Below are 25,552 nucleotides of genomic sequence, written 5' to 3'. Positions count from 1 at the left end.
CCCTCCGCGCTGGAACCCAAGAGGTTCCTGCAGAATTCCCCCGAGGTCCGCCTCTGGAGCCTCAAGGCCAAGGGGAGAAGGCGCCCAAGTTCCGGCGCCCGCGCAGCGCGGCCAGGGGGAGGGCGCCCACCCGCGGCGGCTCGGCCTGCTCCGCGCGCGGGCACCGCGGCCGGGGCCCCGGCGACGCCCCACTGGCAATCGCGGCCATGGGGAGGCCCAGCGCCCACGGAGTCGCGGGGCGGTCAGGGCCTGGCGCGCGGAGACGAAGGCCATGGGCCGCGCCCAGGTTTTGCAGAACCGCGAGGCCTGAGGTGACTCCCGCCTGCCGCCCCCGCGAAGGCGCGTGGAGCCATGAAGCGCGGGGCGCCCTGCCCGTTTTTCGGGGTTGCAGGGAGAGGGCGGGAGACTGGGATGGGCGCTGGAGTCGGGAGCTGGGCGGGGTGGGGCCCAGGGCAGCTTCTTGGGCGAGCCGCGCAGAGCGGCGAGGGGGCCCCGGGACGCGCGAACCGCCGGGAGCAGGGTTCCTAAATCCCGGGCGGCGTGGGCTCCCTCCGGGCGAGTGCTCTCCCTCCAGGGCGCCGGGCCCGGTCCTGGCGTTTGGGAGTCACCCGGGTCCGCCCCAGCCCGCCCGGGTACCCCAGCGGGGGACCGTGGGGCCCACGCCGGGGCGGGTGGGCGAGCAAGCAGGGCGCACCGAGCGCGCCACGCGGCGCCTGGCGGGGAGGAGCGCGGCGGGGCGGGGGCCGGGCGCGCCGGGGCGGTGCTGAGCCGGCTCCTCCTCCTGGGCCTCCTCCTCCTCGCCTTCCTCCAGCTCAGCCGCTGCACCGCCCGGGTGCTCCTCCTTCCACCCCCGGGCGCCCGCGGCGATGTTTAACCGCGCGGTGAGCCGGCTGAGCAGGAAGCGGCCGCCGTCAGGTAAGCGGCTCCCGGGGCCCGTGGGCTGGGGGTCGGGGCTCCCCGAGGAACCGCGAGGAGCAGCCCAGGCGGGCGCTGCCCGCCGGGGGCATCTTTCCCTCCCTCCTGGGCTCGGGCGCGGCTTGGCGATGCCGCCCGGACGGGAGCCCCAGCTGACCGCGCCACTTCTCTCTGCCTGGTCCAGCGTCCCTTTGGTCCCAGCCGCGGCGGGAGCGCAGAGCCCGGAGAGGCACCCCGGGGAGGAAGTCTGGCCGAAAGGGGAAGCAACAGTAGTTTTCTTTTTAGTGATGATCTGGGAGAAAAAGGAGATCCAAAACAGCTCCAAACTTTGGAGGTAGTATGTGCTTTAGATTCCGAAAGCAGAACGTCGCGCGGCGTCCCCGGCTTCTGGAGTTCTCTGCCTCCGCTGCGGGCGCTGGTGCGAATGATGCCCGCGCGGCGCCCGGAGGAGGCACGGCTGGACCCCGCGCACCCGACTGCAGCCCGGCCTGGGGTGCCGGGCGCTTTCAGTTCTGCGCGGCGGAGCCGAAGTGTGGGGCCGCGAAGGAGGGTGAACACCAGGGTGGAGAAGTGGTTCACACCAGCGAAGGCGCCCGCAGACATTACAAAAGGTTCGGCTTGGCTGTCACAGTGGACCAGCCTGAGCCACAATTTGGAGCAGTTTGATAGGACAAAGAACCCAGGGTGAAGAAGAAATCATGCACTTGATTCCAACCATCTTACCCTTTTTGTTCATAATAATAGCTACGCCCCTTTGAGTGCTTAAAGTGGGCCCGGGTCTGTGTTCACCAGGTTCTGTGAATTCTCTCTTCACTCCTATGACAACCCTGTGAGATGGGTATTGTTATCGTCACTTTCCAGAGGAGGGACCTGAAGCCAGGAGCTGTTGGGTAACTTGCTGCAAGTCACACTTGAGAGGTGGTGGAGAATCTTTGAAACCCGAGTTGGCCTGACTTGGAGTCCAGAGGCATTTCTGCCGCCTCCCACTCCAGGAGTCACTCCTGCGTAGTACTAAAAGTCTGTACATGCTGGTCTGTGTCCTTTTCTCACCTAGTATATTTTATGAGGGACTTTGTGGTTAAGAGGATGGACTGGAACCAGACTCGCTGGGTCTGAATCCTGCCTCCACCACTTACCGGCTGTGGAACCTCTCTGTGTGCAGATAAGGATCAGCAAAATGGGAATAAAATAGCTACTCCTCTTTAAGCACTTCAGTGGCGCTGTTTTTCCCGTCCATCAAATTATGCAAATCATCACATTTGATATTTAAGACAACTCTAATAAAGTAGGGTTTCAACTGTAATAAAGTAGGATCTCATAGGGTTATCGTAAAGAACTTATATTGATGTTAGTGGGCATGTAAACCTTGCCGTGTCGCCTGTGGGTCAAAGGATTCCCCTGTGGGTGTGCATTGTAGCCATTCCCTGTTGTTGGATATTCGCAGGCCCATGGAGCGGTGGTCAGACCCAGGACTCTGGAGTTAAACTCCTGGTTCCCACCCTGACTGTCATTCAGCGACTTTGGGCAAGTTACTTGACCTCTGAGCCAAGTGCTAAATTATTGGGAAATTTGGGAGCTGGTTGCTAAATCATAGATCATTTGAAATTGACTGTTGGTGAATATTTATACCATGGAAATCAGCAAATGCTTAAAATCAAGGGTTTTCCCTCTTAGGAGAGCTCGTTTACCACCACACCTTTGCATGTGTTTTCCCATTTGTAACGTGGGTTTCGTAGAGTTGTGGGATTAAGTATGCTAAAACATCTGAAGTCCCTAGTACAATGCCTGGCACATAATAAAGGAGTAATAATAGTTAGCTGTTATCTTTTCCCCCTTTTCCTATTATAAACAGAGCTGCTGTGAACTTCTCTGCATTAGTTATTCATTGCTTTGGATCATTTTGAGGTTGAAGTCTTCCAAATAGAACAACTGGATTATGGGATATACATGATTTTGGGGTGTTGTTGCATGTAGACAGGTTGCTGGGCCAGTTTTAGGGAGTGTACCTCTTCCAGGGCAGCAGTTTTTAAGCCTGCTGAAACGTGGGGAAGTTGCTGATAGAAAGGTCGGTAGATAAACATTGTCAATTGGTATTGGATGCCTGGCCTCCAAGAGCCCGATTTCTTTAGAATTTTTAGGTTTAAAGTCTGCCCCTCTGGTGGGACAGGACAAATGAGCCCCTGCCATTTGGTCATCACCACTCGGCAGCAGGAAAAGAAGCCCAGTGAGAAAGGGGTATGTGGCCCCTAGGCGGAGGCCTTGGGAAGCCAGCCAAGTAATCCACGGGACCCTCTACTGAATTTTTTTTGTGTGTGGTAATTTTGAATTAGTTTTCTTAAAGAGGCTCTCTAAATTGGATAAGCTGGGTCTGCCATTGCAGGACCTCTGATTTGGACCTGGCTACAGTCCTGCCTCCTAGCACCTTTCTTTCTAGACCTTTCCTGCTTCTAAGCAACATCTTACGGGAGACAGTGTCTGTAAGCGGAGGATTTGGAGTTCCTAACCCCTAATTCCACGGTTCTAAGTACAATTTCCTTATTTTCCTTTCTGAGGTTTCTCAAAGTGTGTTCACAAACCACATGGCAGGGGGGAGGAGCTTGATAAAATGCAGCTTTCCAGGCCACACCCCAGACCCACTGATTCAGTCTTGGGGACCCAGGTGGGGAGGGAGAGTAGGCTGCGTTTTCAACAATGCCCCAGTTGATCCTTATGACACCGAATTCCGAGGAACCCTCGACGGATTCTGCCCCCCGTCCTGCCCCTGACAGCAACTTGCACTGTTGATGGTAAGTGGGATGCTGCTCACTTGAAAGCAGAGCCACAGCCACAGCCCTCCACCACCTGCGACCAGACCGAGGGGCAACCCCACTGGGGGAATCCCTGCCCTGCCAGGCAGACCTCAGCCTTCCCCCTGGGCCCGTTATACATGATCCCATTAAACCCTTGGGACCAGTTTCAGATTTATGGCTGGGCTTAAGTTTTTATTTAAAGATGACAGTTGACATAGCAATTTAATGTCTTTGTTTTAACAACCAGCAGCAGGACAGTCTTGGCCGCCTGGGAAACTTTCCCTGCAGAACATCACTGGCCCACGCCTGCGGGTTCAGGGAGAGCGGAGCAGGGACAGACAGGCGGGGCTGGGCTGAGGGGCGCCGTTTTATACAGATGTGATCAGCTCACGAGCCAGTGAGTCCATGGTGCCAGCTCTGAAGGCCACCGAAAGCAGCCTGTGGACCCATGGGCGCCGGGTGCGAATGGTGCTTCATGTGCCTTTGCTGACTTTGTATTTGAACTGATGTCCCCTTTCCTCACTGTTCGAAATTTTGGAAACCTCAGCAGGTGCCTGGCTGGGCCATGTCTTAGGGCTTCCTGGGTGAACTGAGTCACTTCCCTCCCTGGGGTTGAGTAACCCCCTTGGCCCCTTGACGTTGGGCTCTGTTTAAACGTGCTGTTTAAATTGTACTAAATTTACTTTCACTGGTTTCTTCTGCTTCCCCCAGATAGCTCTCCACTGCAGCAGCCTGGGGGTGGCAGTGAGGCCATAGGGGGGCCCAGGCAGGCGACAGCAGCAGCTCCTCGATAAGAGCTGTCAGGAGGCGTCCACTGGAGTGAAACAGTCCCCTGCAGACTTCCGGGGACGAATTTCCCTTCCAAGCAAGTTCCCATCTCTCCAGGGCCCTGCTGAGTGCCTGTGGGCAGCTTTGCTGCCCCTTCTGTGTGGCGCTCAGGGACTCCTAATCTGGCCTGCCCTCCCTCCCAGTCCCATTCCCCTGTGCCCCACTCTGCCTCTGGGTGGCTGGACATTCCCACCTCTGTGCCTTCGCTCCCTGAGGGTGTCCTCTGTCCTTCGTCCTCTCCCAAAGCCGAGTCTCCCGGCTCCAGCAGGCCTGCTCTGCCGCCTCCTGCCTCCCTCCCTCTCTGCACCTGAGATGCAGTTTGTCCATCTCATCTCTCCCTGGACAGCTGCAGAGGCCGCCAAGGGGCAGGGGCTGCTCCGGAGCCTCCCATTTTGGAAGGGACAGACCAGAGAAGTCAAGTCTCTGACCTTACACAGCATCCATCTAGTCATCTTCTTAAAACGGATTTAGAGAACAAATACAGAGCTGATGACTTTTCTCCTTCCTCCCTGCCTCCCTGCCTCGCTTCCATCCTTCTTCCCTTTTTTCCTTGCTCCAGTGAGGATATTAAAAACAAACAATGCCCTCATCAACTGTCTTTATCATTCCACAAATAAAGGGCTGTTTTAACACTCCAAATAGTAGGAAAGATATAATCTCATATAAAGAAGTGTCCTGATATACAAGAATCTTCTAGAGGTTGCTGCTTCTAGGGAGAGGCACTGGGTAGCTGAGGGACAGAGGTGAGAGGAAGACCTGTCCCACTATGCTCCCTTTTGTGTCTCCTGAATTTTATACCATGCAAATAAATACAACTATCTATTTTAAAAAAACAACCCAAGATTGTCCTTACTCTGTCAACACAGCTCACTTGGTAAATATTTCCTTATCTTTATTCTCATTTCTTCATGGACCAGGGAAGAAAACTTCATGCCAGCCTTGGCATAGAGGGCCAACGGCCATCCGGGAACTGCTGGTCTCATCTTCTCAATTAATTTTAAGTTCCCCGAGAAAAAGGGCCCTGCCTTTCGTTTCTTGTGTCTTCCACTGCCCTTCCCTTTCCAGGCTCTGCAGCCAGACAACCTAGGGCTGAATCTCAGCTTGTCTACTTCCTTGCCTGCTCCTTTGGAGCAAGTTATTTAACCTCCCTGTGCCTCAGTTCTCTCATCTGTAAAATGGGCTAACAATGGGCCTTACTTCCAAGAGCCGTTGTGAAGCTGAGATGGGATATGGTAAGTGCAGTAAATGCCAGCTACTTTTACAGCCGTCACCTCCGCTCTGCCTTACCGAACCCCTGCCCTCCCCCAGTCTGTCAGAAAACATTTACCAATATAAATCTGTACGAGAGTACCGGACACTGCTGACTGACCCTGAGGAGGTCAGCTCTCTCTCCAGAAATGCACCGTCTAGCTGACCGATACTGAAGGGAAAAGTCACTTATTTGCCTCGAAGTAGGCCAGGGGAGAATGAGGGCACATTTATGGGTAAATGTCAGGTCCCAGAGGAAGCAGGGAGGCTCTGGAAAGTGAAAAAAAATAAGGACAGGGTCTTCACTTTCATCCCCAGGATAGGGCTCCTGGGTGGTTTTATTTTTTCTGGGGCTTTGCCTAGAAAGTGAGGATTCTACGGAGGCTACAAATACCAGTCTGGCGCTCTTATTTCCTTCCCTCTCTAGAAACTGGAAACCAGTGGCCATCTGTTGTTTAGTCCACTCAAAAGAGGATGTTGAGGCTTGTTTTTCCTTCGGACCCAAGGGTGCTCGGGAGCCCTGCAGCCCCCCCCACCCCCGCCTGTCTCACACAAGACGTCTCTGAGAAGACAGCGGATTTCTGGGCTGCGAGGACCTCCCCAGTGGACCCCAGGGCATGGAACGTAAGGCATGGCCCCCGTCCCCCTTGGCGGACGTCCTCAGCCCGCCGTGGCCGGCAGGGCAGAGTGGGGGCGAGGGGAGTGTGGTGTAGACGCAGGTGCACAGGTGACCTTTGCAGGCGCCGCCTGAGGGCTTGGCTGTCTGAGGCCTCAGACCGCGTGTGAAAACTGCCATGATGCCGTTTCTCAGCCGAGCCACCCCTCTGCAACCTGTTTGCCTGCTCTGGTCTTTGATACTTGCTAGCATTATGATTATTTTAAAACATTTTCATTTTTCTTATAATTTTCTGCTAATTGAAGTTCATGCAAACCTCCCTACTCAGGGAATTGCATGCCTGAAGGGGAGTTATTCTCAGAAGCTAGATACTGGAGCGGATAAACACTTAAGTAATATTTAGATACAGTGTTTCCATGACCCAGTTTCTCCGGAGCTTTCTTAGACCACCAGTTGTAACACACTGATTCTCTGTTTCTAAGTTGGGATGACTTTTTTTTTAAGTGTAATATGTTTGATTTGGTATCAGTGACATGAAGTTTTAAGTAAGTTTTGCAGCGTGTGCACTTCCCGTGAGTTTTTTAAAGGAGTATGGCGTGTGTGTGTGCCTGCGCACGTGTGTGTGTTATATCAAACTACTTTAGAATTTAAGGTTAACATTTCTGCCTTTTCCTGGGCTTGACTGTTTAGTTTTTCTTTAATATGCTGTGAATTTTGAGGGTACTTGAAGATGTAAGTTGACTGCTGTTGAGGAAGCTGGATATTGAGATTTTACCAAAATCTTTGACTTGTGGAAATTGTCTATGCGGGATTGTCACCCAGACCTTCCTGCAGACTAATTAATAGCAGGACTCCATGCTGTAAGCGTTCAGTTCTGATGAGTGTTACAGATGCCTTTTGAGTATGGATTTTCAAGGAATTAATGTCTGGAGAAGTTCTCTGATAGATATGACATCACAGTATCTATAAATAATGCATTATGCAATATGCTGCGAGCAACCAGCCTCAGCCATCTGCACCACGATGCTGTGCCGTCGTCGAGATGGCTTTTACTGAGGTCAGAAACCACATAGAATAGCATAAACATAAATGGAAAGGGTATGTACATTGTGTTTGCATGCTAGATGATTCAGCCCAGTCTTCCATGAGTTGTCTGCGTGGAATTGAACTCTTGGTTTTCTCAGTCTTCTCCCACAGTGTAATTGTAATCCTTCTCTTCAAGGCTGTCGTGTTCTGGCCTCTGTGAGTGTGAAGATCAGCAAATATTAAAAATTAAAATGGCAGTAGAGCCTCATGGTAAAGAGCACGTGCCCTGGAGCAGGACTGCCTGGGCTTGGACCATGATTCTCCATTTCCTAGCTGGATGACCCTTGCAAGTTACTGTGCCTCAGTTTCTTCATCTGTGAAGTGAGGATAATATTAACCACATCAGAGGGTTATTATAAGAACTAAATGATTTAAGCCACGTAAAAAGCTTAGAACAGTACCCAGCACATTGTGAACAATTTGTGTTAACATTCATTATTAACTAATGGCAGATTAATCTGAAGATAGTTTACTGAAAAATAAGTGTTGTGCCAGCAAAAATATGAAGATCTAAAATGCTTTAAAGAGCCCAGGAGGTACAAAAACAATTTTGTTTTTCATTGCAAAAAAATGTTTTACAGTTGAACTAAACAATAACAAAATTAAACAAACCTGCGCAAAATTGAAACAAATGATTGTTTGTTGTTCTCACCAACAGCTCCTTACTAGCTTGAGTGATTTTAAAGCTGCTACAACATGTTTAACTTTTTTTCCACCTGTGCATTCCAAACCTACCTTCTTGTGTAATCCATCTAAAATGGAAACTTTTATCAATGAAAAAGGAAAGTAGAGTATTGGAGCTTTGTGGCTCCAAGTGCCAGGAATTGGGAAGCTGGGAACTCTTGGTTTTGCTTTATTCTTAAATTCAGAGATAAACCTTCTTGCTATGGAGAAAAGTTATTTCTTTCTCCGATACATTGTTGGACTGATTGTAACATTTAAAACGAACTGAGATGGCTTAAGAAGCCCTTACTTACATGCATGGGAAAATAGTGGAAGTCTGAGCGGGGGCCCCTGAGTAATGGAAATGCCCCAAGTTAGGGGGCAGTCTCCAGGGCAGTGCCAAATGGATTGGACCTCTGGTCCATCTCCTTAGAGGTCAGGGATAATCACTTGGAAAAGAGAGACACCATTAAGGGAATAGAGTTTGCAAATGCTACTCCATCCAGATCTATCTATATTGATGCCAATCAAGAAGGATTAAGAAAAAAAGGCATAGCCAAAAGCCTTAATCAAAATTGAAAGACAGTCAGGAAGTCTTGGAAAAATTCAAACCAATATGTCTGGGAAAAGTGAAAACACATGACAGAGAGAACGTGGGCAGAAGATTCTTATAGTAAGCACCAACTGTTGAGGCAGAAGGTGGGCAAAAAGGCAAGAAGGAATTTCTCTTTATCCAGGTCACCAAAGCCAGAACCCAATAACCATAGCTGTGGAGAGTAGTTGCATTTTGGTGTACTTTCTGAGACAGCCCTGAAATTTCTCTGCCCTTTTGTACAGTGTCAGCTGTAAATGTGTTTCATTACTTTCGATGGAAAGGCAGTGGTAGCCTAGGAGAGAACTGAAAGGAAGGGCCATCCATTTGCAAACTCCTATGTCCCAGGAAGCCCTGGGGTTCAGTGGAGGTGGCCCTGGTGGGGACAGTTGTCCTCACATGTAGGTCCCAATACTGGTTCCATCCTGCAGTTCCTTAACTGGGTCACCTTGGATAGGTCATTTTACCTTCCAGACCTTTATTTCCTAGTCTATAAAGTAAGGGGACTAGATCAGATTAGCGGGTTTTGAGTTGTAAAACTTGTTCAAATGGAGGCTGGCACAGAAACCTAATATGCAAAATGATTAGAGTGTGAAATAAAGGGTGAAGTGAAGTAGCCCTTGTCTAATCATGGGCAGCTATCTTATCTCTCAGTTAACCAGAAGGTCTGGTTAACCAGAGCACTCGCTTGGCTAAATGGGAACCCACCAAGTGTATTTATTTGCAAGACAGAGTGGCAGTGAAAACCCAACTGTGGTTTGGTTTATTATTGAAAAGAATGTCAAGAGTTTTGGAATCCTTTCAGACCAAGGTTGAAAACTTATGGGCAAAGGAGTTGTTCTGCGACGGCAAGAGAAATTTGCAGCTGCCTGAGATTGTTCCTGGAACAGTGAACTTGTGTCTCTCTGTATATTTACTTAAGAGACGATCTGCCGGGAAATGGAGTAAACTGTCAAACTATTCTCCAGGTGAAGAACAGAAGAGTAAATTAGTGAAATGCTTGGCAAATGAACCCTGATGCAGAAATTTCTTATAATAATGATCTTTTAATTTGATTTATACTTCGTTGGGAAGAAACTCAGTGTTCAGAAGCTTGCCATTCTAGCATTTGCAAAGAGAGCAGGGAACTAATTTAATATCCATGAACTGGAGATTCACTTTAGAGAAGCCTCAGGTCCATTTATTCTGTGTTCAAGTGAGTTTCGTTCTCGATTAAGGGAATGGATTTGTCCCAAATAATTCTCTTATATGCTCCATCGCCAAGGAGTGTTGAAACACAGCCCCCCACTGGGCTTCTGGCTTCTGCTTTATTGAGCCCAAGTCAGCCAGTGAATGTCTAACAGCCAGGCAGTTTTCCCAGGTGCTGGGAGATGAGGCTCAGCTGCTTGAGAAATTAACGTGTGTGTTGACCCCCAGGAGAACATGAAGATCGTGGAAGCTGAGTTACCTTAAGTCCAATGTATTCTGATAGAACTTTCCTCCAAAAACATTTTCAAATATTTGGCCCCCTAGCTATTGGCAGCAGTTCATATTTATAAGACTTTTAAAATGTGTCCTTTTAAAGTGATTTGCTTTGCTAGATTCAAACTTTTCTTTATAGAAACATGTCTCTACTTTAAAAAAAAGGCAATGGAGAAAAAAGTATTAGCTATAAAGATCATTCACTGGATAGATCATTATTTTAAGGAAAAAGGGGAGAGAGGAACTAACATTTGTTGCGAGTCCCCTGTGAGCTTCTAGGCGCCTGAGCAGGCACTTTCTCTTTTAATCCTTCCAGAGAGAGGGAGTTATCTTCATCTTACACATAGAATTTTGCCCATGGTCACACAGTTCGAACTGGCCACACTTGGGCCCACCTGAAGTGACAGTCCATGGTTTTTCCTTGACTCCAGGAAGGGGCCACATTCTGTAGACTGAGACGTATTTGTGTTGTCAATTCCTTCCTCAGGCAAGTAGCCAAAGTGTGTAGTTGGAGGTGCCCTGTCCCCTTCCCTTTTGTCCAGAGGCTTTTTAGGTGTGTGAGTAGGAGAGTGCAGCGGATGTGCAGGTACCAAGAGTCATTCATTCATTCAGTCTACACACATAGTAACAGGGTGATGCTGAGCCACACTGGAGCCTGAGGCAAAAGGAAAACCAGTAATAATGATCCTGTTTATTTAAAATTTTGATATTTTGCTTACTATGGAGTTTTTTTGCATTAATTTTGATTTTTCAAAATATCGCGTGAAAATGTCATTTATCTTGATGCCTCAGTTTTTTGGCAACCCCCTTCAATGTTGCACCTGCGGCCAGTGCCTCCTTTTCCCCACCCTAGTCCCGGGCCTCAGACATACTTTTATTTATGTGCCAGGCAATGAGCTATGTGCTGGAAAAACCAGATAAAGATACACAGGAGCTTTCAGACTAGTGAGAGCCAGTCGTGCAAATAGTCACAACACAGCACGATAGTTATAAGACTGTGCACAAAGTGTAATGGGGAAGGAGTCTATGTTGAGTCACGGTCCCTGGGAGGAGGGTTTGAGTGAGACTTGAGGGCTGCCTGCAAGTTGGCCAGTGGCCACGTTGGTGGGGGAAAGATGTCTGGGGAGTGTTGACAAGTCCCTTCGTCACTCTGAGCCTCAGTTTTCCTCACATGTAAAATGGAGGGATGGTAGGGCTTACTTCCTAAAGTTGTCGTCAGGACTAGAATGAGTTCATTGTGTTCAGCGCCTAGAGTAGATTCTGGCATGTAACATCACCACAGTGGTGATGATGATGATGATGGCCATTATAGGCAGATATTTTTAAATGATAGTGTCTTTGGGCCACATATACAGTCTGAACTTTGCTTTGCAGACATCCACGACAGTGATGGGAGTTCCAGCAGTGGCCACCAGAACCCCAAGAGCACAGCCAAGTGGGCAGCCTCTCTGGAGAATCTGCTTGAAGACCCAGAAGGCGTGAAAAGATTTAGGGTTTGCCTTTTTCGTTGTTGGCTGGGATTGATGCAACACGTGAAGAAGTTTAGATGCATGGGGGGAGCACAGGCCAGTTTCTAACACTGTCTGTCCCAACTTGAGAATAAGAACTTCCCACCTGGCATGACCAAGAGGAAAACACTTTCCAGATCCCACGGACCGGCCCTGAGGGGCATGCACAGACTGTTTCTGGTTTTTATATAGTTGGAGGGGAGAGAGTGGGGGCGATGGGGAAGAGGTACCATGCACACTGGCAGAATCTACAAAGAATTTCCAGCTCTGTGACACCTGGGAGGGGGGCGGTCTTGGTCTCTCTGATGTGAAGGTTTCTTCTCTTGTGTGTCAGGGATTCTCAGGATACATTATTAACAAGTGAGAGAGGCTGAACAACAGCTGGCAAAATGAAGTTGAACTCAAAGAGAAGAGCTGATGGATAGGGAAATGTCGGCGCTGCCTAGAAATAACTTTTTTGGCTGGCAGAAACCCCAGGTGTTAGTTAGGAGAACCACATGTGAATTTCAGAAATGCCCTGTATCTGCCTGAGTCCCACCAACTTCTTCTTTAAGTCTTGGGTCAGGCCAGGATAAGCCCTCCTGCTGTTGGTCCGTGTTGCAGCCTCCAGGGACGGCGGTGGCGGGCAGGGCTACTAACATTCCTGGACACCAGGCCACGGTGAGCACTGTCGAGAGCTCAGGGAGGACGCTTTTCTGTGCATAGCCGAATAGCTGGCTGTGCTACCAACCCCCCAACACTGCCAAAAGAAAAACACACCTCCAACTTAAAATAGTTTTCATCATGGTGTTTTTAGACATGCTTAATATGTTTTCTTTTCTTTTGTTTAAAAAAAAATGGGCCTGATTTTAGAGGAATGTACTTTGTTTAAACACTGTCTAGAAAGAACTAATATATCTTCCACTTTAATTTACTTTTTGGTAATTTATTGTCAGCTTAGAATTGTGAGTAGATTCTTGCTTCATTTTTAATTTTCCTTACCGTGTCAAAGCCATTAAGTTCAAATGTATATGAAATTCTAGCTTTAACATTAAACATACACTTTTTTTTTTTTTAAAGAGGATTTTTTCTTTTTAATTATTTATTTATTTATTTTTTCCCCCCAAAGCCACAGCAGACAGTTGTATGTCATAGCTGCACATCCCTCCAGTTGCTGCACGTGGGACGTGGCCCCAGCATGGCCCGAGAAGCGGCGCGTCTGTGCGTGCCTGGGACCGAACCCGGGCCGCCAGCAGCGGAGCGCGAGCACCTAACCGCTAAGCCACGGGGCCGGCCCTACACTTTGTTTTTGAGGGTGGAGTTTTCAGAGGGTGATCCAACCATGCTCGTTTGTTAGATTTGGCCAAATCAGTCCTTGAAGGGAAATGCATTATTTGTTTGTTTGTTTGTTTAAAGTAGAATACTGTTTGATACTTTTTTCTTCTTTTTATCCATAGGAATTTTTAAAAAAGGAATTCAGTGAAGAAAATGTGTTATTTTGGCTTGCATGTGAAGATTTCAAGAAAACACAAGATAAGAAGCAGGTATTTCTTACACTCTGTAATCACGGTCTTGATAATTCTTTTCTCTCCTTATAAAGTTACAGCTGCCTTTCCAATAGATTTCGAAATTGCCTCCAGAAATCTGGTCCATATTGGATTGGGGGGGAAGATTTAAGCTTCAGATTAGGTATCTTGTTTTGATCAAATATAAATAATTTTAAAAAGAGTGCGTTAATCCATTTTTAAATAGAGCTGTTCAAATGGACAGATATTTAAAGTAAAAATAACGATTTATGTCATTTCGAGTTCATCATCGTATATGGTTTTTTTCTTCATGTATAAGTTATGAGGATGCTTCCCCCTAGAGTTTGACATGTCGGCATTTTGTATGGACATAGTAAAATGATAAGCAGATGTATGGTGATAAAAGCAGAGCATGCATCAGATGGATTGTCAATTATTTAATATATCTTACAAAACATCCAGTGGTTGGCAGGCATCCCACACAGAATGTTTCTGACTGTTTTCTGGGTAGATGTGACCTCTTTGCAGGAGGTAGGCTTTTAATTCCAATGTCAGTGGATTTCCTGACATTGAAAGTTGGGGGTAAGAGGAGGTGGAAAAGATTATGAGGAAGGAGGCCTGTGGTTTGGGTGTGTTTATGAGGCCCGAGCCTGTGTATTTCTAAGAGGCTACCAGCTAAGTGCCTACAGGGGCTGGTAAGTAATGTGCTTGAGTGAGGCTTTTGGTGCGAGGCTGTAGGGAGTGGTGGGGACTGGGGCCACCAGGGGGCAGCCTGCCCTCTCTCCAGGGGCTGCAGCTGGTTGGTTAGCTGACTTGGGCAGTGAACACCTGGGGTTTGTGGCTGTCTCGGCTTTCCCTGCCTTGAGTTCTGCCCACTTAGGTCTTTGCTTGCCCACCGTCATCCCCAGAACCTGGAGGGGCCTTTCTTCCTAAGGCGTCTTCTCCTGTCTTCAGCCCAGTGCTGCCTGTTTTTCCAGGGAATCTGGACATTTGGATTCTTATGCGAAACTATCCAATTTTGTAAATGTTGGAACTAATTTTTAAAAAACGTAAAACCTTGTGTGCCAGCAAAACACATCCGTGGGCAGATGCAGCTTGTGGGCTGCCAGTTTTTGAGCCTCTGTCTCCAGAAGCTGGAATCCACAGGGCCGTCAGTCATTGTGCGTTTGAAGACAACAGCTTGGAAAATGTCTGTCACTGGTTTGCTCAAAGGCTGTTCCGGCTCAGACACACTTCCCCCAGGATGGAGCAATATGGCCTTCCCTCTATCACCTTCCTCTCCGTGGGAGTAAGGGTGAATTCTAAGATAGGTCCCTGAGCTTGAGTTTCCCGGGTCGGCCTAGACAGCTGTCTTGGGCATGACTGACCCTTGGCATTTGCTTCTTTCTGGCTTCTTCTCCTCCCTGGATGACTTTGCCTGAGCCTCCTGGGTAGGGAACAGCCTCAGGGGAAAAGTGAGTGAGCAGGTTGGGGGGGCTGCTTTGGAAAGCGAGGATGTGGGCTGCCGCCCTTCAGGCAGGAGTGCCCAGGGACAACCGTCCATAAATGCTGGACTTTGCAGCCAATTCGTCCAGCCTCACTCTAAAATCCTAGCTTAGGGTGAAGCAAGTGAACACATGGCCATTCCTCTGCCTTATTCTTTGCATGTTGGAGGTGAGAGGGGCCTACATGTCGGCCAGCTCACACCTGCATTGTACAAATCAGGAAGCTGAGGTCCCCCCACGGCCGAGCCGGGACTTGAACCAGCACTCAGGGGTCACCCATTCTTTTCCCTGCACACTGTGCTGGGGTGTCTTTCAATTCAGTTGAGTTCACCAGATCTTTGTGGAGTGCCTGCTCCGGACCAGCCCTTGTGAAAAGCACAGGAGACACACAGGGACAAGACAGATGAGCTTTAGGGAACAGGCATCGAGAGGGGAAGCCAAAACAGGCCTTTGCAAGTGTGACGAGTATAGAAATGGGAAGTGCGGGTTCCGTGGGAGCACAGGCAGTGGGCAGTCAGGAAAGGCCCCAGGGGAAGTGACTTTTAAGCTGACACCTGAAGCAGAGGTTGGGGACGGGGATAGTGTTCCTGGAAGAGGGAACAGCATGTGGGGAGGAAGCCCTGGAGAAAAGAGCTGAAGGAAGACCAGATGGTGGGAGGGTCATGCTTGAGTGGCAGGCTGGCTCTGCTGTGCTTGAGGCTGGGAGGGAGGTGGGACCACCCTGGGAGACCCTGGGGGCCAAGCGAACACTGGAGAGCCATGGTGTTGGGTCATACTGCCCCAGCTACGTCCTCCAGGGAGCTTCCAGAATCTGGCAGCCCCTCCCTGCACCCCCACCCCTGACGCCCAGCATATGACCCCTTGAAGGTTTGTGTCCTTAGGTCTGGAATGTGCCCTGTGATGGCTTTGGTGCAGCGAATGCTGCCTGACCGTCAGCAGCCTGAGAATGCAGACAGTACTGGGAAGGGAGGAAGCGTCCTTGAGGCCCGCGGTATCTAGACCTCAGTCTGGGTGTCAACTGAGCCTCCTGACGATTCCCATCCTTCCAGATGCCAGGGCTGTGGTTTGAGAGGTTAAGCAGCAGCTCGCCAGGTGCTGCAGACAGAGGCAGGATGCAGACCCGGGTTTCTGACTCCAGGGCCCATGTATCTCTAGTGTGTCTGGCTGCAGGGGAAGTAAAACCAGGACTAAGTTCTAAGTCACTAATTTTAAAAAGCAGAGGAGGATGTAAGCATGGGAAGAGTCGGCCCAACTGAATTTCACAATCAGACTTATCACGTCTGGTCCAGCAGGGAGTTTGTCAAGGGTTTATCTCTACAGTGAGCAAAGGCAGTTGGATCCATGTGAATCTATCTTTTGCCTCCATTGATTTAAATAGGCTCTGTGCTGGTTGGTTTTTTCATTCTTTTTCTTGGATTCTCCAGCCAGTTCTCTCCATAGTACTTACCAACTTATCTGGTACCTTGTACAACTTATTTATTTATCTTCTGTGTTTGCTTTTCCCTCTCTCATGCGGACTCCATAAGATTTGAGACCTTTGTCTTCTCCCTCACTGTATCTGAGTGCCCAGAACACGGCCTGGCACACTGTGCCTTTCCAGTTCTCTCCACCTGAGTCAGCCGACACCTGAGGATCCACGAGGCAGCGTGCTGGCCTCCCTCTCACCTTTTGCTGCAGTGGCAGCCTTAGGGATGGACTTGAGAGGTGAACGTGCAGTCTATTCTGTTGGGTCTTGTATTCTCAGAGGATCCAAACCAAGGAACGGTGCTCTGACTTCACTGTCTTTCCTGGTCTAGGCTTTTCCCCCTGCTAGGCAGGAAAGCAGCCCCTTGGTTTGGGAGGGTCTTGACGCTCTGCATTTATGGTGGGGATGGCGGGGCTTGAGAAGTTGGGAGGGTGACGCCCGCCACCCCCTCTCCTTGGGGTTGCTGTGGTGGTTGTCCTTTCCAGGTGTTCATATTCAGCAGTCAGCTTTCAGAGAGCAATTCTCTCCCTTTGCAATTTGTTTACGGTTTAAGTTTTTTCTGTAAAGTGCCTCCTCCCTGTGAATTAGCACATGAGATATATCTATCTTCTAAAACAAAGCAGCATTTATATCTCATAAAACCTAAGAAAAAGCTCCAACAAGGTGTTCATTCTTTGGCTACCCCTGAATTCATTCATTCATTCATTCATTCACCAGCACATGCATATTGGGCCTGTTTACTATGTGACAAGGATTGAAATGGACGTGGAAGCTTGTACATATTTGTAAAAACCAAACTGACGGCGGGGGTAGGGAAGTGGTAGGGTAACACAGGATTTCTAATAATCGTAGCTCTGAGAACAACTTGCACTGGCATTTAGAGATTTCCCTCTGCCTCTGGTTTGGGCTGTCTCTTTCTGACCTTTGCCTTTCAGCGTGGACTTGGCCAGGTCCAGGCTGGACCGATTGGAGCTCAGCTGCTCACGGCATGGTCTTGGGCCTGGCATTGGCGTGCCTTGAGCCTCCGTTCCTTCCGCGCTCACTTCATCACTTTTAGATGTTATCTACCGACTTCCTTTTACTATAACCGAGGTTTCACTTATTTCCGTCCCTGTGTACTGTATTTTCATTGTTAAGACTTCATTGTTTATTGTTCGCTGCTGAGCCAAAGAGGATGCTACAATTACGTTTTTTCTTCTTGGACCATTTTTTGCTTTTCTTATTTCACATTCTTCAATAGCCTTTAAAATGCTTCTCGATGCGGAGCTGCACGGGCCCAGGCCTCTCAGATCATCTCTGCAGCCCGGGTTCCCCTGGGGACGGTCCTCCTGGGGACTTCTGACCGCAGCTCCCACTGGGGCATCCCCTGAGCTTTCTTTGCCACCACTGGCCATTCCCTTTGCCTCTCTCCTGCCTCCTGGACCCACTCCCCCTCTGTCCTGAGTCACTCCCTCATTTTGGTGAAGCAATAGTTTCTTGAGAAAGGCTGGTAGACATTTAAAGATTTTGTTGAGTGAAAATGTTATTTTTTTCCTACTCTCCTACTTCACTGATAACCTGATGGAGCATAGAATTGAATTCTAGGTTGAAACTCACTCAGAATTTTGAAGACATTGTCCCATCGTCTTCCATTTTTGTTAAGAATCAGTATTTTATATGTGAGCTAATTTTGTTTTGTTTTCTTTGCTTTTTTCTCTTTGGAATAGCATAGGATCTTCTTTTCATCACTAATATTCTAAAACTGTACAGTCAGAGTCTTTGAGGGGGGTGTTCATTCATTGTGTGGGCATTTTGTAGAGCCTTTTAATCTGGAAGTTTATAGTTCTGGGAAATGTTCTTACATTATTATAATTATGATCATTATTTTTTAGTAACTCCTTTCCTTCCATTTTCTCTGGTCTCTTTTCCAATGCTGGCTCTCCTTCCCTGGACTGAGCCCTTAGTTTTCTCTTTTTTCCTTTCTATTTTTTCATCTCTTTGGCTTTTGGTTCCTATTTTTCTTTGGAGATTTCAACTTTATCTTCAAATCTTTCTGTTGAATTTTTTCCGCTTTTGTTTTCTCTAGACTAGGACCCTCCAGTCTCTTCCTGGTGGCCACAAGCCCGATATGTTTATAAACTAAACACATCTCCAATCAACTGGGTTGGGAGAAATTTGCTGGGGTGTGGAATTTCCCGTAACCCTGATAGTCAGTTTGGTACCTCATTGCTGCCCACCTTCCTGCCTCTGTTCTGTAGCTTTGCTAAGTCAGTTTCTTTAGAGAAGAAAACTCCAGTCTCCTGGGGAGAGAGGGAAAGAGGAGAGGGAGGAAACAGCTCAGGGTTGGGGGGTCAAGGACCTGGGGGTCTAAAGGCTTCTTTCTGATGCCCTTCTTGTCCCTTCCCTCTGGGTGACCAGATGCCCCTGAGTTCCTGCCATTTTCGGACCTTTCTTGTTGGCACTTGCTCCCCAACCTTGCCGGTGCTTAGTGTTGCTCTTGTTGCTCTCTGTGGAGTCATTCGCTGTCCCTCTGTCTGCTGTCCATTTCCGGAGCCAGTTCTGGGACATATTCCCAAATCATTTACTTGAGATTTTCTTTGCCTCATTCTCTTTCTGAAGCTGATATTTATTAATGGTTTGATCCTTCAGTTTTCTTATGTGTCCTCTCCCACTGCCCATCTCTGGCAGAGTGATGGGAGTGGAGGGGACCGGGCTGATGGAGATACGTGTGGGAGGCAAAGTGAGCAGAACTCGGTGATGGGCAGGGTGTGGGGGTGAGGGCGGTGTCAGGGGATCGTGGTTCTCAGCTTCCTGGAGTAGAGACCGCAGGACTCACTGGCCAGAAGGGGACCACTTCTCTCCTTGGTGTTAAGTTTGAGGCGTCTGTGGGACATCCAAGCCCACATTTCTAGAAATCAGTTGGCTACATGGTCGGTAGCTTGGGGGAGCGTGTAGTTAGGAAAGCAGTCATCCAAGGGCAGAACTCTGGGAAACCCCAGAATTGATGGGGGGACAGAGGGACAGAAGCTGGCAAAGGAGATAGATAGAAACAGGGAGGTGTTGGAGGATCCCTAGAGGGCAGCAGTGGTGAGCAGGGCCAGGGCCGGAGAGCAGTCCAGAAGAAGGTCTGAGGGTCTTAGCTACCTGGAGGACATCAGTGAGCTGGTAGAGGCTGAGCTGGCAGGTGGGCGGAAGCCAGACTGAGTGGGTGGAAGGAGAAAACGGAGACACAAAGTGCGTACTTTCTTTTGAGATGTTTCAATAAGAAAGCAGGGGGTGGGGTCGTCATTAGCTATAGCGGGATGTGGAGCAAAGGGAGGTTTTGTTTTATTTTCCCAGTGGAAAAAGTTGAAGCTTGTTGGATGAGGGAGAGGAACCAGAACATGAGAAGCAATGCTCTTCTGAGCTTGGGGCTGCTGATGCCTTTGCTGTTCTTGAGTCGACGATATCTGTTTCTGGGGCTGATATTGAAATGAAGTTGCTTCTCCTGCACGTGCTTCTACCTGAGTGTGACCATGGTTGAGGAGTTGCCCGGCCTGGAGGGAAAGCCCCGGACTCGTGGGTGTCAGGGAGGAGCTCCTCTGGGTGCAAACACTCCCACAGGCCGTCCTCGAGTGGAGGCCAGGAGTCATCACGTGGGCCCAGGCGGGGTCCTTTTCCGGCACCTTCAGGGGCGGTGTGGGATGCCGGGGTCCTTTTCCGGCACCTTCTGGGGCGGTGTCGGACGCCAGGCACATTTGCTCTCCACAGAGGAGGTGCTCTGGTGGAGGCTGTGAGGGCCAGAGAAAAAGCTGGCTATCCTTCCAGATCACAGGCCCAGACGCCCCTGGGCAGCTCCACCAGTGGATGGATGTTCTGTTCCTATCCTGACACGAGCTAGAATAGGGTTAACAAAGCTCTGGAAAATCTACCAAAATAACTCGAGAGACCGGTTCTTCTTTTCTGTTGTGTTCTCAGCATGGACAGCAGGCCTCCCCGTGACCGGCCTGCGGTCAGCAGTCTCGGGGTTTCCCTGGTCAGTCACGCTTCCCATCCTGGGCGGACAAGCTCTGCCGCTGAAGCCGTCACTCTGGGTGGCAGGCAGACGTCAGTCCGGGGCCGCGTGCCTCGGGGACCCCACGCCGTTCCCAGACAGAGACTCAGGAGGGTGGCTGGGGGCGGGAGGGTGGGCTGAGCGACCCCAAGGCTTGTGGACATGCAGGCCCCCCCCCAACCTGCTTCCTCTCCTCCTGGCCCCTCCCACCCCCACCTCTAAGCCTCAAGCTACTCATTACACTTCTCCTTTTCAGAACCACCCAAGATAGCTTGGATTCGGCCGGAAAACGTGTATGTGTGAATGTTCAAGGGGGAGGGGAGGCCTGAAGTGATTTCTGCCTCCACAGCTCTGCGTGGAGTTTGCAAATCTGACTGGCTGAAACTCTACATTTATGAAGTATCTTTAAAGCAGGAAGTGGTTTTCCAAAAATGTTCCCTCCCGACAGAATGGGGGTGGTGGGAGGGAGGCTCATGGCTTCACGGAGGGGGTGGGTCTTTGAGAGGCAGACAGCCCCAAAGTGCTGCCCCACCGGGTCTCCATGATGGTCTCCAGACTTGTCCCTTGGAATAGCCATATTTATCTTGAGATGCTCCTTGTGCCTTTGAGTCTAGCATCAATTACTTGTTCATGTTGATAGTTGATCAAGAACAGACACCATGGTCTTGGGCGTTGACCCCCACCTGGGCAGTCTTCTTGCACGAGCTGTCAAGGCTTTCTTTCTGGGGGACGGGAGATGGTCAGACTGCAGCCTCATGGGGTCTTTTGTCAATTAGTCCCCAGATCCAAGGTAAGTTAAAAGACTGCTTTTCCCCTCCTTTCGAGCACCAGGTATTGAAGCCTTCTGGTGGTTTCCATGAGGCCAAAGGTTTTCAAAGCCTGGGATTTCCTAAGGCAAGGTCTGCAGCATGTGCAGGCCCCGGGTGGGCTCTCTGGAGAGAATGGCAGTTTTCCAGACCTCCTAAAGCCCCCTGGCTCCCCCCACAAATCATAGCTCCACAGCTGCGTTTCAGAGGCGTTTATCATCTGGCTTGCTCTATAGGGTGAGGTAATACTCAGGCTCTGATGTTTAGAGAAACAGCCCCCATCTTTGCTGCTGGAGGTGTGAGTACAGGAAGTCTCCTTTCTCAAAGAGAAAATAGAACCCTCAGAGTTCGCCCTGGAGGACCAGGCTCCTGTTTGCAGCCCCTTAAGGAGGCACGCTGTTTTTAAGACAAGCACTTACCATGAGAGTGTTCCCGGGCCAGCCACAGTTGGTTTTCGGTGAAACATCAGTGCAGGTGGGTGCACCTTTGCATACATGCCTTTCAAAGGCCGGTACCTACTTAGGGCTGATGCTTTCCAGCAGGACCCCCTTGGCACTCAGGGAAGGCAGCGAATGTTCTCTCTCTTGCTTATACTCATATCTCGTTACCTGAAAAAAGCACACATTATCCCCACAACCTGAAGGGGATAATGTATCTCGCAGGCATGGAACTAAGTGGAAACACAAGACTTTGGAGCCAAACAGTCCTAAGTCACCCTGCAGTCTCCTTGGATAAGCCACCTCTCCTGGTCTCTGTATCCTCATCCGGGAAGTGGTGCTAACAGGAAATGGCACTTTGCTGGATGCTCAGGGATTCAGGAAATGGACCATGGCTGTAAATCACCCAGCATGTGTCTGGAGCACAATGGGTGCTTGATAACTGGTGGGGATGTGTGTGTGTGGTTCAACTTGATTTTGTTTTATTGTGGTAAAATACACATAAGATAGATTTTACCATTTTAACCATTTTTAGGGCTCTCATTTTAACCATTTAAAGTGTGCAGTTCAGGGGCATTAAGTACATTCACACTGTTGTACGCCATTGCCACTGTTTAGTTCCAGAACTTTTTCATCACCCCAAACAGAAACCCTTTACCCATTATGCCATCACTGCCCATTTCCCCCTCCCCCTAGCCCTGGGAAACCACTCATCTTTCTGTCTCTATGGATTTGCCCATTCTGGATGTTTCACATGAATAGAATCATGTAATATGTGGCCTTTAGGTCTGGCTTCTTTCACTTAGCGTAATGCTTTCATTAAAGCATTACTTCATTCCTTTCTATGGCTGAATAATATTCCCATGAGTCCTTAATTTGGAGAATTCATGAGTGGTCATGAGTGGTACAGAATGTCACTCACTCTGGGCCAGGATTCTTTCTGTCATCATTTCCCAACTGGCAGTGTAGCCATTTTGTGATGGGAGACACGGGTACAGATGCATGGAAGGGATGGGGATGGGGGCTACGCTGACCACGAGCCCCCCAAGATCGAGCTTAGCTCTGGAGCGGCAGCCAGAGCCCCCAGTGCTGGGTCTGGCCGGAGCGGAGAGCTGGGCGCAGGCCGGGAAAGGCTGTGCTCGCAGATAACAAATAGGCTCTCTGTGTCTCCCCCAGATGCAGGAAAAGGCAAAGGAGATCTACATGACCTTTCTGTCCAGCAAGGCCTCATCACAAGTCAACGTTGAGGGGCAGTCCCGGCTCAATGAGAAGATACTGGAAGAACCACACCCACTGATGTTCCAGAAACTCCAGGACCAGGTAACCTAACTTCCCTACCTGCACCTTGATTTGAAAACTGACATTTATGACCGGCCTGGATGAATTCAGCGAAGCACTAAATGTTAGACACCCTTAGAAGCCGTCCCATCCAGCCGGGCAGGCTGAGGCACCCTGAGGAGCCAGGGTTGGCGAGAGAGAGGACAGGAATGCCAGGCTCAGGATCTGACCCCGAGGAGTCTCCCTCAGCCTGTTTACTCTTGGTCTACACACGACTCGAACCAGGAGGGTTCTCTGTCTTCTCAGCCCAGACTGGGAGGCTGGGGCTATTTGAGGGGCCCACAGTGAGGAAGCAACATGATCACTACTGACTGTAGGAACAGACAGAAAAATCTAGAAAGCAAGCACAAGGACTCAAAGTGGCGGGAACCTGGGGCTGTTTTTGTGCAAATATCCAAACATGCCACCTACTTCTGGGGGCCCCAGACCGTGAGCTAGATCGTAATGAGGCTCCTGCATCATAATGAAAGGTTAACGTCTGGCGGCATATTCCACTTAAAACAGGAAAAATTAGGTTTGAAGAATGGACCTGTAAGGGGTAAACTTTAGTTTTCTGGCAAATTTTCTTTTGAGGAATGCCGGCAGTCATAGGCAAAGGGATGAGACTGCACTCCAGAGGTTTTCTAGACGTGAATTTGCAGATCTGACTATTCACAGCGTGCTCTGTTCTTATGAAATGTTAGATACGCACTTGTAGATAATGGAACACAGACCAGTTTCAAACTTCTGGTGGCCCCATCCTTATCAAGGAAGCAAAGGCCTTCCTTGGCACACAGGTGGAGACTAGCTTTTAGCTTAATTCAGCGGTCTTCAAACGGGAGCAAGCGCAGACCCACCTGGAAGGCTTGTAAAACAGATGCTGGGCACACCCCCAGAATTAACCCTCAGAGTCCATGGTTCCCAGGAGTGTTGAGACTGTTCCGTCCTAACAAGTTCCCCAGTGATGCTGATGCTGCAGGCCCCAGGACTACCCTTTGAGAACCACTGGTCCACTGCATTAGTTGGCCTTTTCTCATCACCTGGAGTGTGCACAGAGCCCAGAGCATGTCCTGGCACCCAGGAGGCCTCATCTTTGCTCAGCATCAGAGAGCAAACAAATACACAGGTAGAAAATACAAATATGAGAAGTAGTTTGAGAATGGTTTCTGATTGATACAGTGGCAAGTGCAAATTCCACATAAATTCTGAATCAAATTTCAGCTGGTGTTGAAGGAACTCCAGTTAGCCTGGGAGACTTGCTGAGGGCCTCCTGGAGGTGGTGATTTTGAGCCATTGGGAAGGATGCCATGGATTTGTGGAAGGAAAGGAAATGGAATGTCTGGTCAAAAGGCAGTTCTTGTGGCTGTAGTCACATGGGGATATCCATTCCACCCGGACTCAGAATCTTTTAAAAGCATCCTAGGGTGCTTTAGAGCACAGCCAGGGTTGAGAAACTGTCCTGAAGCCCCTGTGTTCTAGGTATTTTCAGTAATAACAGTATCTACCATTCAGGGGTGCCCTTCTGTGCTGATGCCCACTTGGCATGTATCATCTCATTTAATCTCCAGCGAGTATTATTATTCCATTTTGATGATGAGAAAAGCAAAGTTCAGGAGACTCAGTGGTTTGTTAGCAGAGTCACACGGGTGACTGTGTGAAGGAAGGAAGTGCTGGAGGCCGGGTCACTGTCGCCCCCCTGCCTTCAAGGGCTGTGTTCTGTCCCATCACAGCCTGTGCGGCTCTCCCGGGCTCGTGGGCAGCCTCTCACTGCTCCTCAAAGCCCTGTGAGACAGCTGGAGCAGAGGGGGTGGACAGGCCGGTGAACACAGGCAGTCTCTTGCCCAGGGCTGCAGAAGCCAACGTGGTGAGGAAGGAGATAGGCTGACATCACTCCGGGCGGTGGGGCCTCATGCTCCCAAGGACCCAGCTCTCCTGCGGTTAGGCCTGTGACCCATCTCAAAATGGAGCTGGACCTCTGTGACCCGGGCACACCCCGCTGGATTCCTACATTGGAGGATTTAGCTGGCACAGGAAGGAGGAAACGCAGGGGACAGAGGAGGAATTTTTTTAAGTGACAAAGAAAAATATTTAAAAAATAACTTTTATCTACCTAAGTATAAATCATGCACGCTCAACACAAGAAACTTGGGAACCCAAAATATAAAGATGAAGAAGAAATTCATAATTCTAGACCTGGAGATAACCACTAAATAACATTTGATCTCTAGACTTTTCATCTTTTTTTCCTATAAATACACATAACGCACGCACGTATAACAAATGTGGCACAGTGCAGTTCAAGCCACTTAATGTAAAGAAAGTACTTTTATACCCTGTTGTTCAACGTCATTTATTGAAAAGGGAGAAAGAGGCACTAACTATCTTCCTGAAGCATAATGGGGGGAAAACAAGGTATTTGGAATCTGAGCTGATTCCACAGTGAGTCCCTGTGCGGGGCCTCTGGTTCTGTTTCGCTTCAGAAAACTCTGCTCTCAAGGGCCTTGCTGGTAACCACCAAGATGTGTGCGCAGCATGGTCTGTGGTTCTCTGCTCCCAAAAGGCCCCCATGAGACCCCTGCTTTCCTAGGTGAAGGAGCGTGAAGCTGAGGGGAGCTTGTCTGGAACCACAGGGTTTCGCATAACTTTATTTTTTTATTTATTTATTTTTTAAAAATAATTTTATTTATTTATTTATTTTATTTTCCCCCAAAGCCCCAGTAGATAGTTGTGTGTCATAGTTGCACATCCTTCTAATTGCTGTATGTGGGACGCGGCCTCAGCGTGGCCGGAAAAGCAGTGCGTCAGTGCGCGCCCGGGATC

At 49.3% G+C, this 25,552-nt stretch overlaps 1 protein-coding gene across 2 annotated transcripts in view; it reads left to right on the top strand.

Annotated features, from left to right (window-relative positions):
- Positions 1-805: 805 nt before the first annotated feature.
- Positions 806-25,552, top strand: part of RGS10 (regulator of G protein signaling 10) — a 34,843-nt gene continuing 10,096 nt past the window's right edge. The window contains exons 1-4 of one of the 2 annotated variants that reach the window (XM_004428128.3): positions 806-915; positions 11,573-11,691; positions 13,143-13,229; positions 22,592-22,735. In XM_004428128.3, coding sequence (XP_004428185.1) covers positions 867-915; positions 11,573-11,691; positions 13,143-13,229; positions 22,592-22,735 — 399 coding nt within the window. In that variant the 5' untranslated portion in view covers positions 806-866. Of the gene's footprint in view, positions 916-6,335; positions 6,405-11,572; positions 11,692-13,142; positions 13,230-22,591; positions 22,736-25,552 lie in introns of those variants that run through there. The other variant, XM_004428129.3, reaches the window with a different exon arrangement.

Source organism: Ceratotherium simum, chromosome 6 (assembly GCF_057802395.1).
Source record: "Ceratotherium simum simum isolate JZ-2026a chromosome 6, ASM5780239v1, whole genome shotgun sequence".
NCBI classification, from domain to species: Eukaryota; Metazoa; Chordata; class Mammalia; order Perissodactyla; family Rhinocerotidae; genus Ceratotherium; species Ceratotherium simum.
The sequence above is the reverse complement of the archived record's forward strand: the minus strand, read 5'-3'. Positions and strand labels throughout refer to the sequence as shown.